General features: G+C 47.1%; 1 protein-coding gene across 5 annotated transcripts in view; it reads left to right on the top strand.

Moving 5' to 3' along the window:
• Positions 1–15,922, top strand: part of TRAPPC10 (trafficking protein particle complex subunit 10) — a 100,419-nt gene that overhangs the window by 65,795 nt on the left and 18,702 nt on the right. For all 5 annotated transcript variants that reach the window (XM_017888736.1, XM_017888737.1, XM_017888738.1 and 2 more), the window contains 8 exons: positions 20–134; positions 1,457–1,533; positions 2,902–2,993; positions 4,751–4,891; positions 5,205–5,317; positions 10,455–10,969; positions 12,411–12,552; positions 15,075–15,233. In XM_017888736.1, the coding sequence (XP_017744225.1) occupies positions 20–134; positions 1,457–1,533; positions 2,902–2,993; positions 4,751–4,891; positions 5,205–5,317; positions 10,455–10,969; positions 12,411–12,552; positions 15,075–15,233 (1,354 nt within the window). The remainder of the gene's footprint in view (positions 1–19; positions 135–1,456; positions 1,534–2,901; positions 2,994–4,750; positions 4,892–5,204; positions 5,318–10,454; positions 10,970–12,410; positions 12,553–15,074; positions 15,234–15,922) is intronic.

Raw genomic sequence — 15,922 nt, 5'->3', positions numbered from 1 at the left:
TGTGAATTTATCTTAACAGTTAAAGTCCTTGGGCTATCTGTGTGGACTTGTGTCAGAGAAAGGACCTAACTCAGAGGATCTCAACAGGACAGTTGACCTTTTGGCAGGTTTGGGAGCTGAGCGACCAGAAACAGGTACTTTTTTGTACGTACCTATGTTAGTGGTGAGGTGGACAATAATGAAAATGTCCTTTGCAAGTTGGCACATTTAACCCAGGTTCTAATAGTAATCATATTACTCACCATTTGGAAAATTATACCCATTATTAGCTGACTGGATTAAAGCACCTGATATTTTACCTTTTAACAGCATAATGCAATATTAGAAATAGTTGAAGGAATTGGAAGGAGTTTGAGAAATGTAGCTGAGTTTCTCCTGGGCTTAAGAGACTTTATTGCTCATGTTCAAATGCACCACTCTCTCTCCGAATTACAGATGATCTGTTTTTCTAACAATACAACCTGACGATTTTTTTTTTTTTTTAAAGAGACAGGGTCTCACTCTCTTGTCCAGACTGGAGTGCAGTGGCACAATCTTGGCTCATTGCAGCTTTGACCTCCTGGGCTAAAGGGATCCTCTTGCCTCAACCTGCCAAGTGGCTGGGACTACAAGTGTGTGCTACCACACTTGGCTAATTTTTTTTATTTTTTGTAGAGATGGAGTATTGCTGTATTGCCCAGGCTGGTCTCAAACTCCCGGCGTCAAGTGATCCTCCTGCCCTGGCCTCCCAGCAAACTTTTTAAAATAAATTAGCCGGGCACAGTGGCTCACGCCTGTAATCCCAGTACTTTGGGAGGCCGAGGTGGGCAGATCACCTGAGGTTGGGAATTTGAGACCAGCCTGACCAACATGGAGAAACCCCGTCTCTACTAAAAATGCAAAATTAGCCGGGTGTGGTGGCGCATGCCCGTAATCCCAACTACTCCGGAGGCTGAGGCAGGAGAATTGCTTGAATCTCGGAGGTGGAGGTTGCAGTGAGCCAAGATTGCTCCATTGCACTCCAGCCTGGGCAACAAGAGTGAAACTCCATTCAAAAATGAAGAAAAGAAAAAATTATCCTGATTCATAAGGCTCTTTAAAAGGAGCATTACTCATTGTTTTAAGTGTTTAAGGGAAAAAATACTTAGTGTGTATATTTCACTGTTTCAACTTGAGACCATTTCAGATCATTTCAAAAGTAATTTAATTCATTGGAGTATTTGTAAAATTTATTTCTAAAAAGTCTAGTTCTAAAGATCAGAGAAAAGCATGACACAAAAGTGTTTTGACTATTTTATGAATATGGGAATTGAAAGAGAATATACATAATCATGTAGTTTCAGTTGGCATTGGCCATGTTTATAATTTCACAAGAGTCAGGTGGGGTCATCCACCTGCAGTATGTGAAGGTGAATGTAAAGTCATGTGACTGGACATGATGAAGATGAAGAAGGACTCTCGTTTCTTTCTGTTTAAGCCAACACAGCTCAGAGTCCTTATAAGAAACTGAAAGAAGCATTATCATCAGTGGAAGCTTTTGAAAAACACTACTTAGTAAGTATTAACAAGTGTTTAATGTCTGTTCCATGAACACCTGTCTCTGGAAAGCCTGTTGAGTTGGGAAGGAGCTGGTATTGGGGGCCCTTCTTGTTGGTTTTTTTGGTTTCTTTGGTACCTGGGGAGTTGTGGACAAAACATAGAATAGTTGTTCATCAAGTGCGTATTAGTACCCATGGTACCATATTTGGGCATGGAATCATCTTTAAATATTTACAGTTTTGTTCAAATTGGGTTTTCTTTTTTTTTTTTTTTTGAGACGGAGTCTTGCTCTGTTGCCCCGGGCTGGAGTGCAGTGGCCGGATCTCAGCTCACTGCAAGCTCCGCCTCCCGGGTTTACGCCATTCTCCTGCCTCAGCCTCCCGAGGAGCTGGGACTACAGGCTCCAGCCACCTCGCCTGGCTAGTTTTTTGTATTGTTTAGTAGAGACGGGGTTTCACCGTGTTAGCCAGGATGGTCTCGAACTCCTGATCTCGTGATCCGCCCGTCTCGGCCTCCCAAAGTGCTGGGATTACAGGCTTGAGCCACTGCGCCCGGCCTCAAATTGGGTTTTCTTACACAGAAATTATAACAGAGGATAATGAATACTTTTCTTTGTAAAAAGGAGTAATTTGGACTTGGGCAGAGCTATTGTATTTGATTTTGAAAGATTTAAATTAGCGAAACTTTAAAAAACGGTGTAGGTAGAAGTGTGGTGGGTCAGCATCATCCCCGGGGTCATGGGCAACTCGAGCGTTTGGACTGCCTGTAATGGCTGTACCTCTTAGACACACAGGTATGAAAAATAACCAGCACATCAGCCACATGAAGAAAGTCCTTGGAAAAGTTAGATGTTTTGGATGAGTTTGTGGGTTTCTTTTATTATTATGCTTCATAATTTTTACACAGGTTACCAATTTTGATTATAACAGAAAAGCTCAACACAAAAATAGATGCAAAGGAAAAAATAATGTTATATTAATAACAATGTCTTCTGCAGGCTGGGCCTGGTGGCTCACGCTTGTAATTCAGCACTGTGGGAGGCTGAGGCGGGTGGATCACTTGAGGTCAGGAGTTTGAGACCAGCCTAGCCAACATGGCGAAACCCCGTCTCTGCTAAAAATACAAAAAGGTAGCCAGGCGTGGTGGCATCTGTAGTCCCAGCTGCTTGGGAGGCTGAGGCACAAGAATCCCTTAAACCTGTGAGGCGGAGGTTGCAGTGAGCGGAGATCTCGCCGCTGTGCTCCAGCCTGAGTGACGGAGCAAGACTCGGTCACAAAACAAAAAACCCAACGATGTCTTTTGCGTCAGCTTTAGGCAAATAAATGTGGTATTTGTCTGTCATGAAAAGTTCAAGTCCGTAATTGTTTTTTTACTTCCCCACAGGATTTGTCCCATGCTACCATTGAAATGTATACGAGCATTGGGAGGATTCGATCTGCCAAGTTTGTTGGAAAAGATCTGGCAGAGTTTTACATGTAATTGATTTTGTACTTTTTCTTTGAATTCTAAACACACACACGAGAAGATTTGTTGTAGATGGAGTTAATGTAAAGTGTGCATTAATGTGTAGACTGAAAAGTGTAGGTTCTCTTACCCAGTCCTCATAATCTTGTTTTTTAGTTTTTTCTGAAAACCAGATGGAGAGCTTTTCTGCTTGTTACTCTTAAAAACTGTTATTGGTCTTGGAGATTATTTTATTTAATTAAATATATAAATGTTTGTAACTAAGTTTAATTAAATAATTGTAAGAAAGCATAATGGTGAGTAAATTGGCATATAGATCTTACATATTTTGTTATATAGCATTTTATCAAGTATTAAGAGGACTGAAAAACCTCAAGGCCATTGATATAAAGCTACTGCATGTGTCAGGTTCGTGAAAGAGGGATGATCTCGGGATAACTGGAAGAAGTTGTGTACAGATACTGCAGGATTTCCATTCCAGCTCCAGTTTTGAAGTTTGATTCCAGAAAAACTCAAAATTTAGCATATTTCTAGTGTGTTTCATAAAATCAGACAGTCAAAGAGAAGAAACCCCAGTGGGTCGTGTGGTTACTATTTCAAAGTACTGAAAGGAGATACAAGTTTAAGGAAAACGATGCTTGTTTTCATTTTCTTAAAAAAAAAAGTGTGATTGAAATGAGATCTTGAAATCTGTACTCAAGTAATTTCATAGATGAAGCAAAAAATGAGAATTGATTTGAACTGATGTGAATTGGCTGGAAGGGGATTCTTAGATCAGCTAAGTGAACTTTCTAGTTTTCCAGATGTGATTGGAGCAGCTTAGCCAATTACCCACTAATTAACGGCAGAGTTACAGCTAGAATATAGTTCTCTTGAATTTCCATGTAGCGTGTCTAAAGAGGAAGGTGCTCCTAAATGAAGCAAAGAGGCTTCTTCAGGAAGGGGAGGGGATCCTTGTTACTCCTGAGGCTTTGACAAGCCCTGATTAATTTGCATTTTAAAGGCAGGCAAGGCCACACACACCAATAGTCCCAGCTACTGTGGAGGAGGCTGAGGCGGGAGGATCACTTGAGCTGAGGAGTTTGGGCTGCAGTGAGCTATGATCACGCCACTGTATCCCAGCCTGAGTGACGGAGCAAGATCCCATCTCTTACAAAACAGTTGTGCTTTAAACTTCGCTTTGCGGGGGCCAAGTATTGCTATTTTAATTCTCTGGTGTTCTCTGGAAGCCGGAGCCTGTGGAGTGCTCTTTGCCTGAGTTTCCAAGTGACTCTGTGCTCCCTTCCACTTGCGCCCTGTAGACTGCTTCTGTGTTTCTGTGCCTTTAGTAGGTAGTGTAGACCCATACCTGGACTTCCTGGCTTCACTGCTGGCTAGCACTGTACATGTGGACAAGCCCTTCCTTCACCTTCTCTTAACTGTGACTCTCTTGCCTGTCAGCTCGAGATCATTAATGATACACTCACTTTCTTATCCTGAGATTCAGCTATGGAAATTCCTCGACGTGTGTATAAAGCCAAACCAACAATGTGTTGTGCTTTTATCACCACATGCTCATTTCTCAGATCTTTGCCTGGGAGTCTAATTATTCGTCCTGAGTAGGTGCTCTTTCTCACGGAGCGGGGTGGGTGGAAAAGGGCTATTTGAAGATGCTGAGTCTGCCCTGGCATGGAGTCTGGAGGATGAAGGCCAAGGCGGGAGAGGTGGGGTCTCAGTGTGTTGATTATCCCTAGCTGTAATGAAAGCTACTATTTGTTGATTTTGCAAGGAGGAAAAAGGCTCCACAAAAGGCAGAAATCTATCTTCAAGGAGCATTGAAAAATTACCTGGCTGAGGGCTGGGCACTCCCCATCACACACACAAGGAAGCAGCTGGCTGAATGTCAAAAGCACCTTGGACAAATTGAAAAGTATCCTTTAATGTTTCCATGAAGCAGGACAATTATTTTCTCTGTATACAGCAACATTGCCCACAATCAAATGTTTCGTTTTCATCGATTATTAAGGAGAGAAAAGTTCTACCTTATACATATGTATTGTATAGAGAATTAATGAAGTATCTAGTCAATTTTTTATAATCTAATTTTGAGTCCTAGTAACTTTAAAAAAAAAAAAGCCCTTTGGCTTTTGAAGCCTCTGTGAAGGCTGTAGGAGGCTTTGCATCCACTTTGCCCTACACTCCTCAGTATGAGCCTCTCCACGCTCCTTACCTCTCCACTCCAGCTACCTGCAGACCAGCAGCCTTTTAGCCAGTGACCACCACCTCACTGAAGAGGAGCGCAAACACTTCTGCCAGGAGATACTTGACTTTGCCAGCCAGCCGTCGGACAACCCAGGTAAGACCAGTTCCTAGGAGATACTTGACTTTGCCAGCCAGCCGTCAGACAGCCCAGGTAAGACCAGTTCTTAAAACTTTACTAGGAATATTTTCTTTTTCTTTTTTTTTTTCTGAGACAGAGTCTCGCTCTGTCGCCCAGGCTGGAGTGCAGTGGCTGGATCTCAGCTCACTGCAACCTCCGCCTCCCGGGTTCACGCCATTCTCCTGCCTCAGCCTCCCGAGTAGCTGGGACTACAGGCGCCCGCCACCTCGCCCGGCTAGTTTTTTTTTTTTTGTATTTTAGTAGAGATGGGGTTTCACCGTGTTAGTCAGGATGGTCTCGATCTCCTGACCTCGTGATCCACCCGTCTCGGCCTCCCAAAGTGCTGGGATGACAGGCGTGAGCCCCCGCGCCCGGCCTACTAGGAATATTTTCAAACATGAAGCAGTAAAAAGAGTGTAAGATACACCCGCCACGTAAGAGCAAACAATTGCTAACATTTTGCTGTGTAGCTGACATGTATCTGTGTCTTTCCCTTGACTGTTTTTCTTTTTGCTTAAAGCCAAACTCTAGACCACACTGGATCTTCTAAATACAAGGACAGTCTCTTAACCACACCCAGAGAATTAATAAGGTGCTGATACCTACTAAGCAGGCCGCATTCACATTCCCTAATTGTCTTAAAATATTTTTATACATCATTTTTAATAGAGTCCAACAGGATATCACGTATTACATGTGGTTGTTAGATCTCAGTTCTCTTTTAATTTTAAAAAAAGGTTCTGCCTGTAATCCCAGCACTTTGGGAGGCCGAGGCGGGCGGATCACAAGGTCAGGAGATCGTAGCCATCCTGGCTAACACGGTGAAATCCCGTCTCTACTAAAAATACAAAAAGAAATTAGCCGGGCATGGTGGCGGGCGCCTGTAGTCCCAGCTACTTACTTGGGAGGCTGAGGCAGGAGAATAGTGTGAACCCGGGAGGCGGAGCTTACAGTGAATCGAGGTCATGCCACTGCACTCCAGCCTGGGCAACAGAGTGAGACTCCATTCTCAAAAAAAAAAATTTCTTTCCATCTCTTTTTCTTCTTCTTCTTCTTCTTTTTTTTTTTTTAAGACAGAGTCTCGCTCTGTTGTCCAAGCTGGAGTGCAATTGTGTGATCTTGGCTCACCTCAACCATCGTCTTCCGGGTTCAAGCAATTCTCCTGCCTCAGCCTCCCGAGTAGTTGGGATTATGGGCACCTGCCACCATCCCTGCTAATTTTTTGTATTTTTAGGAGAGACGGTGTTTCGCTCTGTTAGCCAGACTGGTCTCAAACTTCTGATCTCAGGTGATCCATCCACCTCAACCTCCCAAAGGGCTAGGATTACAGGTGTGAGCCACCACACCTGAACTTTTTCTTCTTTTCTTTTTTTTTTTTTTTTTTGAGGTGGAGTCTCGCTCTGCCGCCCAGGCTGGAGTGCAGTGGCCAGATCTCAGCTCACTGCAAGCTCCGCCTCCCGGGTTCACGCCATTCTCCTGCCTCAGCCTCCCGAGTAGCTGGGACTACAGGCGCCCGCCACCTCGCCCGGCTAGTTTTGTATTTTAGTAGAGACGGGGTTTCTCCATGTTAGCCAGGATGGTCTCGATCTCCTGACCTCGTGATCCGCCCGTCTCGGCCTCCCAAAGTGCTGGGATTACAGGCTTGAGCCACCGCGCCCGGCCGGCTTTTTCTTCATTTTTTAAGACAGAGCTTTTTTTTTTTTTTTAATAGCATTATTGTGATATTCGCAAACTACGTAATTCACTCATTTGAAGTTTATAATTCAATGGCTTTTAGTCCGTTTCAGAAATGTGTGCGACCGTTGCCACAGTCAGTATTGTTTTGTTTTTTTCTTTTTGACAATCCTTCTCTGTTGCCTGGGCTGGAGGACAGTGGTGCGATCCCAGCTCACTGTAGCCTCAACCTCGCAGAGTCGAGAGATCCTCTTACTTTGGCTTCCTAAGTGGCAGGGACCACAGGTGTGGTAACCACACCCAGCTATTTTTTGTCTTCTCTGTTACCCAGAGAATCATGCAGTGGCATGGTAGCCCACTGCAGCCTCTGCTTTTTGGGCTCAGTTGCTCCTCCCGCTTCCACCTCCCGTGTAGCTTGGACTACAGGAGCACACCACCATGCCTGGCTAATTTTTGTATTTTTAGTAGAGACAGGGTTTTGCCATATCGCCCAGGCTGGTCTTTAACTCCTGAGCTCAAGGAATCTATACACCTAGGTCTCCCAAAGTGCTGGAATTACAAGTGTGAGCCACTGTGCCTAGCCACCACAGTCAGTTTTGAAACATATTTATCACCCTAAAAAGAAACGCCATACTTAACCCTGCCACCCCCTTCCTACAGCCACGAATCTACTCTCTGTCTCTCGAGATTCCTATTCTGGATGTTTCATACAAATATAGGTGGAGTGTCCCTAATCTGGAAATCTGCAGTGTTTTAAAATTCAAGACTTTTTGAGGGCCAGCATGACTCTCAGAGGAAATGCTTATTGGAACATTTTGGAGTTTTAGATGAGGCTGCTCAACAGCGTGTCGTGCAAACATTCCCAAATCCACAACCGTCAGAAATGTCGAACGCTTCTGGTCCCAGTCGTTTTGGATAAGGGATACTCACCCTGTAGAATCTGTCAACCTAAATAGCACACATAGGGAGTCTCTCTCCAAAAGGGCGTTTATTTGGAAATAGGGCATTGCGATGCGATATACGGGCCATAGTAAACTGTGTGCATATTCAGGAAGGGGCTTTAAAGGGAAAACGAGGATGACATCACTGGTTTGGGGTGGTGGTTCTCGGCTGCAAGGATCAGCGGGGTGATGCCAGTCAGGGTTGGACAGCAGTTGCTGAGCAGATGTCTTGGTGGAAGAGTGTTTCGTATAAGGTTGCAGTGGCCTTTCTGCAAGGCTGTGGTGTTTGCAGACTCTCGGTGACATTTTTTGTTACCAGGCATTCATGCATGAGAGGCCTCCGTTCATGGCCTTCTCTGGCTCTATTAGTCAAGCTTTTGTTGTTGTTGTTTTTTAGCACAAGTGACTCTCTTTTGATTCTGACAACTTTCACACGTGGTCCAATGTGTGGTGGTTTGTGGCTGAGTTCTTGACTGACCGTCATGTTTTCGCGGCTCATCTGTGTTGTGGCCTGTGTCAGTGCTTCCTGTCCTTTCATTGCTGAATCCTCCAAGCTCCAAGCCAGTTGTCCTACAGGCTGGCCTGCCTTCTGGAATTTGTCTCAGTGTTTCCTCATTGGAGCATCTAAATGGAAGTTAGAGTCACATTAATTGTTTTGGAAAATATACTTGTAGATCATGCTGTATGGTAAGATTAAATTTATTGCGAAGCTGAGCTCCTCACCTTAGTTTTGAAGTGTGCTTATTTAAGGTGGTTACTGTGTTACTCTACTCGGGCTAACATAAACAACAGGCGTTTACTTTCTCACAGTTCTGGAGGCTGAAAGTCTGCTATCAGGGTGCCACAGGGTCGGTTTCTGGTGAGGGCTCCCTTCCCTGCTTGGAGACAGCTGCCTTCTCGCTTTGTCCTCACATGGTGGGAAAGAAGAGAGAGTGAGCTGTCTGATGACTCTTCTTAAAGGACAGTAAGCTCATCATGCGTGCCCTACCCTCACAATCTCATCTAACCTCAGGCACCTCGCAGAGCCGGGTTCCAAATACCATCACACAGTCTCATCTAACCCCAGGCATCTCACAGAGCCCGGTTCCAAATACCATCACACAGTCTCATCTAACCCCAGGCACCTTGCAGAGGTGCCTGGGATTAGATACCAGATACCATCAGGTTGGGGGTTAGCGCTCAGCACATGCAAGTTGGGGAACACAGTAGTTCAGTCATAGCCATGACTAACTGCTTGAAAACCAGTTTTCCTAGAAGTTTCAGGGTCAGGTTGATGTGGTTATTGACTGCTGGCGTGTATTCATGTATCGGCATCTGCGGCCTGGTGTGGTGGCTGACACCGGTAATCCCAGCACTTCAGGAGGCCGGGGCAGGCAGATCACTTGAGGTCAGGAGTTTGAGACCAGCCTGGGCAACATGGCGAAACCCTGTCTCTACAAAAAGTTAGCCAGGTGTGGTGGCGGGCACCTGTAGTCCCAGCTACCCAGGAGGCTGAGGTGGGAGGTTCACTTGAGCCCAGGAAGACTGGGCTGTAGTGAGCCAGGATGGTGCTACTGTACTGTTGCCTGGGCGACAGAGCGAGACCCTGTCTCAAAGAAAGGGGGAAACGAGATCCATCTGGTTGGGTTTCTCAGAAGCATCATGACATTAATTTGGCTTTGTAGAGTCTTTAATATGCCCAAACTGATTGTTGGTAGAGCCATGACCACATCTGCTGCTTTGTATTTGAGACTATTTGAGTTGTGATTTTCCTGCCAACGTTCCTTGGTATCCCTATATGAATAAAATATTCCACAATTGTTTACTGTTTCTCATGATCGGTGGCATCAGTCTTGGCAAGTCCTTTAGTTGATGAATATTTAATAAATACTTAACTGGTCAGTTCTGCAGCCTTGTGGATTTTCTAGACAAAACTAGGGTACTTACAGTTTGGTCAGAGTGAGAAGGGCCCAGAGAGAGCATTAGGCTCTCACTTCAGCAGCGACTGACCTGCCTGGTAGCTACCGTCCTGAGCCTGGGGCACAAAGGGGTCCTTGTTTAATCGGCTGACTTTGTAGACTGGCAAACACCTGGGGTTTATTTCCACATTACAGCAGGGCACTTGGACATCTTCACTGAGCATGTTTTTAAGTAGGTGAGAAAATATTGGAATCTCTTGAAAATAGCTCTAGAAAGTAGACTATTTACAAATTTTAGTTTGGAATTGAGAGGTAGTTTACCTGTATTTCTCTTAGGTTTGTCAAAGCAGACTTGAGAAGATTAACTTCTGTACATTTTATGATTTCTAGGCATTACGTAGGTATTTGTTCATATTTTGCTTTTGACACAGTAACTTTTGGGGGATGTGAAGATGGCAAGAGGCTGGGCTTGGCTGTTCTGCACATCACTGCTGCTTGCTCCAGTACGCTCTCAGTAATCTTACTGTGTCCACGGCCTGCTGCTGCTTACTGCCAGGAAGTGTGACTTGGGGAATAAGTTATGATAATGTCTGTTTACAGGTCATAAGATAGTGCTACCCATGCAGTCCTTTGCACAACTGCGAGATCTCCATTTTGATCCCTCCAATGCCGTGGTCCATGTGGGCGGTGTTCTGTGCATTGAGATAACCATGTACAGCCAGATGCCTGTGCCCGTTCATGTGGAGCAGATTGTGGTCAATGTCCACTTCAGCATTGAGAAAAACAGCTACCGGAAGACTGCGGAGTGGCTTACCAAGCACAAGACGTCCAACGGGATCATTAACTTTCCACCCGAGACCGCACCTTTCCCTGTATCCCAAAACAGTTTGCCCGCCCTGGAGCTGTATGAGATGTCTGAGAGAAGCCCATCTGATAACTCCTTGAACACGACCGGGATTATCTGCAGAAACGTCCACATGCTCCTGAGAAGGCAGGAGAGCAGCTCCTCTCTAGAGATGCCCTCGGGGGTGGCTCTGGAGGAGGGGGCCCACGTGCTGAGGTGCACCCACGTGACCCTGGAACCAGGGGCCAACCAGATAACCTTCAGGACTCAGGTATGCGTTCAGGGTGGGAACTTGACTTTCAAGTTTGTAAAGAAGGGCCATGGAGCTTGCAAGAACTGTCTGGAGTGTGGTGAGAACTGAGTAGAGTCCTTCGTTCTCCTAACCCTGTTTTTGTCTCTATCTTTATACAAAAACACACTGATGTTTTCTTTCGTATCTATACAATTTTCTGACAGTCGATACATTTTGAGTGAAGTTCTTAACATAGATATTTGTTCTTAGATTAAGTTAGCTTTTTAACTCACTGGATTATTGGATTCAGTTAGCTTTTCCCCCTGCGTATGAAAATATACACCCTCATTTGTTAAAATGAGGTTTCGGCCGGGCGCAGTGGCTCAAGCCTGTAATCCCGGCACTCTGGGAGGCCGAGACGGGCGGATCACGAGGTCAGGAGATCGAGACCATCCTGGCTAACCCGGTGAAACCCCGTCTCTACTAAAAAATACAAAAAAAACGAGCCGGGCGAGGTGGCGGGTGCCTGTGGTCCCAGCTACTCGGGAGGCTGAGGCAGGAGAATGGCATAAACCCGGGGGGTGGAGCTTGCAGTGAGCTGAGATCCGGCCACTGCACTCCAGCCCGGGTGACAGAGCGAGACTCCGTCTCACAAAAAAAAAAAAATGAGGTTTCAAGAAGGTGGTACACTTTCCCGCTCAACCTTATTTTCCCTTTGTGGCTGGCTGGGTGTCAAAACTGGTGTTTCTCACCCACTCTAACGTGAAGTTTTCTCTGACACAGGATGTCCTGTAAGTTGCACTAACCTAACAGGATTTGGCCTGTGGAAAGTACAGCTGTTTGTCACGCTTTTAGTCTAGAGCAGGGCTTAAATCTCGTGCTGAATGTCTAGTAAATACACCCGTCAAAATGCCACAGGCCGGGTGCGGTGGCTCACACCTGTAATCCCAGCACTTTGGGAGGCCGACGTGGGCGGATCACGAGGTCAGGAGATGGAGACCATCCTGGCTAACGCGGTGAAACCCCGTCTCTGTTAAAAATACAAAAAACTAGCCGGGCGAGATGGCGGGCGTCTGTAGTCCCAGCTACTCGGGAGGCTGAGGCGGGAGAATGGCGGGAACCCGGGAGGCGGAGCTTGCAGTGAGCTGAGATGGCACCACTGCACTCCAGCCTGGGCGGCAGAGCGAGACTCTGTCTCACACAAAAAAAGAATGCCACAAATACAGTTTATAAAGTTGAAAATACCTTATTAAAGTTAAATGTAAGCATCAGTTACTCAGAAAATCATGAATTGGGAGATTCTGAGGGCCTTCTGAAGAGTCCCTCAGAGGTTTGGGCACAAGAGCAGGGGTCCAAGAGGGAAGGAAGTACAGGCCTTTCTGTAGTTGAGAGAGAACGCTGCACACAGCACTGCCGCAGGGAGCTCCTAACTACAAAACTGGGTTGACGTGGTTTCAGATGCCTGATTTTTTGACTCTAGGCCAAGGAACCTGGAACATATACACTCAGGCAGCTGTGCGCCTCAGTGGGCTCCGTGTGGTTCGTCCTCCCTCACATCTACCCCATTGTGCAGTACGACGTGTACTCGCAGGAGCCCCAGCTGCACGTGGAGCCGCTGGCTGGTGAGTGGGGTCCCCGGCCCTTCAGGAGGTGCGCTGCAGGGGCGATTCTGAGGAGACCTGCTGAGATGCCAGGCTTCTCGTAGTGTTTAGCTGTGTCTGCCTTTAAGAGGTGTTTCGGGTAACATAATGGGAAATTTGCCTGGGAACTAGCTGACTGCCTCTTTTGTTTATCTGAGTATTTGCTTTCCTATAATTGCTTTTTCATATTTAATAAACATGGTGTATCTGAAAATAAGAAACATAGAAGAATTAGCTCTGAGAGTGGAAAAAAGAAACTCAAAGTATTTTTTCTATTGGCTCCCTCAACCTAATAATCAGTGCAGAGGACTTCTGGACCTAAATGTGCAGGAATTTCCCCCTGCCAGCAAGCAAGCAGTCAGCCCTGCAGCGGGGTCCTGCAATTCTGTTCTGACCCTGTCTACTGGAGCTGGCGTCAGACATCACAGGGTGAGGGCTCAGTCCCCAAGACAGTCCCCCGCTTCCCATGCCAGCCGCCAGCCCAGGGTTCTTTTACTTGTGCTTCTGACCGACTAGCTAGAAATCAGGGCTCCCACAACCCCCGTTCAGGGTTTGAAGAATTTGTTAGAACAGCTCACAGAACTCAGGGAAGCACGTTGACTGGATTATTAGAAAGGATATAGATGAAGAAGTGCGGAGGGTGAGGTATGGGGAAAGGGGTGCAGAGCTTCCACGCCCTCCCTGGGTGCCACCCTCCAGGAATCTCCATGTGTTCAGCTGCCCGAAAGCTCTCCAGATCCTGTCCTTTGGTTTTTATGGAAGCGACATTACACAGGCACGATCATTTACACCACTAGCCACTGACGAGCAAGTCGACCTTCAGCCCCGCTTTCCTCCCTGGAGGTTGGGTGGCGCTGCTGAAAGGCCCCACCCTCTCATCCTGCCTGGGTCACGCTGGTGGCCAGTCCCCATCTTGAAGCTACCTTGGAGCTGCCAGCCTCCAGTCATCTCATTAGCCTACAAAAAGACATCACTTCGGAGATGGTGAGGAATTCGGGAGCTAGTGCGCCTGGAAATGGGCTGAAGACCACACGTGTATTTCACAGGGTCACATTAGCCAAGTAGCAGCTCATGTCTTTCATACGTGTGTATATAATTTCCTGCTTAGAAGTACGTCTCAAATGCTAAACACTAGATTTACTTATGATCTATACTCAGATCCCAGCACTTTGGGAGGCCAAGACTTTGAGACCAGCATGGGCAAGCCAGTCGGGGCAGGGATGACAAAACCCCATCTCTACAAAGTTAAAAATGAAGTCAATTAGCCGGGTGTAGTGATGCGCCATGGCCTCTAGTCCCAGCTGCAGGCTGGAGCCTCAGCTTCCTGACCCAGGAGTTTGAGGCTGCAGGGAGCTCTGATTGCGCCACTGCTCTCCAGCCTGGGTAACAGAACAAAACTCCATCTCTTAAAAAAAAAAAAAGTTTTCCTTTGAAAGGGATGATTAAACTTGTCCATCTGGTATGGCATTTGAGAAACTCAAAGCTATTGTCCTTTCTGATAAGTTCTAAAATTGGAAGGAGTTGCTGTAAACAAATGATTGCAGAACATGTGGCAGCTGAACAAGAGTGAGTGAATGTCTCCTGTGTTCAGGAACAATTTATTTATTTGCCTGTTTCTTCTGTTTGGAAGAAAAAATCACAAAGAGCATCTTTCTGTTATTCCCCCATTCTCCCTATTTTTCCGCATTTGTGCCTCTTGCGTGGCCACCAGCAAAGGCTGTCAGATGTGGGGGGGACACAGCAGTCGGTCTCTCCAGTGATTCTTCCATCGGAACATTGTGTAGAGAAGCTGAACTTGATTCCCGCAGGGGAGCTGAAGCACTAGCCAGCAGGCCCTGCCCTCCCCATGGCCCAGCGTCTGCAGTGCCAGGCTCATGGCCTGGCTCCTGCTTCCCGCCTAGTGTCCGCTGTCTCTGTCCACTCTCCCCCCAGTCCTGGTATCTTGCCTGCCTTCCCTGCGACAGGATTCTCAGAGGCCTCAGCTCACTCCTGCCCCTCACTGCTGTCTGGGAGTGAGGGGAGGGGGGGCACCTGACTGCTGACTGCTCTTAAGCCAAAAGCCTGTGGCCTGAAGCTGAAAAAGCCAGAGAATGTCTTGAATATTTGAACAGCACCAACACAGTCAAGTTTTGTTTACAGTCTTTTCTTAAGCTTCATTATCTGATTCTCTCCTACTGCTTATTGGCAGGCAAATTTTGTGACCCTCGGAGACATAGTCATGATCATAATCCCTGACTTGCTAAACCAAGATGGGGATAAGACTCCTTGACTCACAGAATTCTTTTTTCCCCAGCAAGGTTCTCCTTCAGCCCTGTAGTCCACATCATTGACATGAAAAGTGAGGGCAGAAGGGAATGGAAATAGACGGAATTCATGGAGATCCCAAAGGAGCAAATCTTTCATAGTAAATAAAAGAAACAGAGCCCCTTTTCACCCCATTGTAGGCCCTGAGTTGCTGTCTTCTGGTTGGCAGTGGTGCTGAGCCGTGATCTCTTTTCCTTTAGATAGCCTTCTGGCAGGCATTCCTCAGAAAGTCAAGTTCACTGTCACTACTGGCCATTATACGATAAAGAATGGAGACAGCCTGCAGCTCAGCAATGCAGAAGCCATGCTTATTCTTTGCCAGGCGGAGAGCAGGGCCATGGTCTACTCCAACACGAGAGGTGAGGTGCCGTCCACCCAGGCCCGAGGAGGACACCCACCTTGCCCTGCGCTGTGTGGGTGTGAGGGTGAGCCTGGCCTTGCTGCCGTCCTGCTGAGTGCCCCTCAACAGTGTCTGGAATCAGTGTTCCATAGGAGCACTGCGGCCTGGTGCCCGTGCTGGGGTCCCATTTGAGGTGGTAAACCGGCAGTGGTTCACACGCTGAGTGGCCGAGCAGTGCTTGCCTGATGGAGGATAGGAGATGTGGCGTCACGTTGCACAGCGATGCCTGCCAGACCCTGTCCACCCCGGGCTGGCCCTGCTCCCGAGAAGCAAAAGCAGAGCAGCCCTCGTGGGTGCTGCTGAGAGCCCTGAGCACTCCATCCTCCCAGCCCCAGCCATGAAGAAGGGGAAGGGGAGGACCCTGCTCCCCTGGGGGTGGGGGTGGATCTGCAGATGAGACGGAACAGGAGAAGGTCATGCAGGGACATACGTAGGGCTTGGGTGGTCCCCGTGGGAAATGTCCTTTTCCTGTCTTCAGCTTGTGAGCAATGATGGGTCTGGGCTTCTGCCTGCCGGCTTTCACACTGGGCCGCTCTCTCCTAGGGGCTTTGTTCTTGGGTTTGCCTGCCAGGTGCTCAGGAGCGGGAGAGGTTGAGCAGTGGCCTCACTGCTGGGCCATCACCTGCTGTAAGGAAAAGGACAAGTGAA

The sequence above is a fragment of the Rhinopithecus bieti genome, unplaced genomic scaffold, assembly GCF_001698545.2.
Source record: "Rhinopithecus bieti isolate Rb0 unplaced genomic scaffold, ASM169854v2 scaffold_18153, whole genome shotgun sequence".
In the NCBI taxonomy this organism is placed as follows: domain Eukaryota; kingdom Metazoa; phylum Chordata; class Mammalia; order Primates; family Cercopithecidae; genus Rhinopithecus; species Rhinopithecus bieti.
This window is presented reverse-complemented; position numbering and strand designations above follow the sequence as displayed.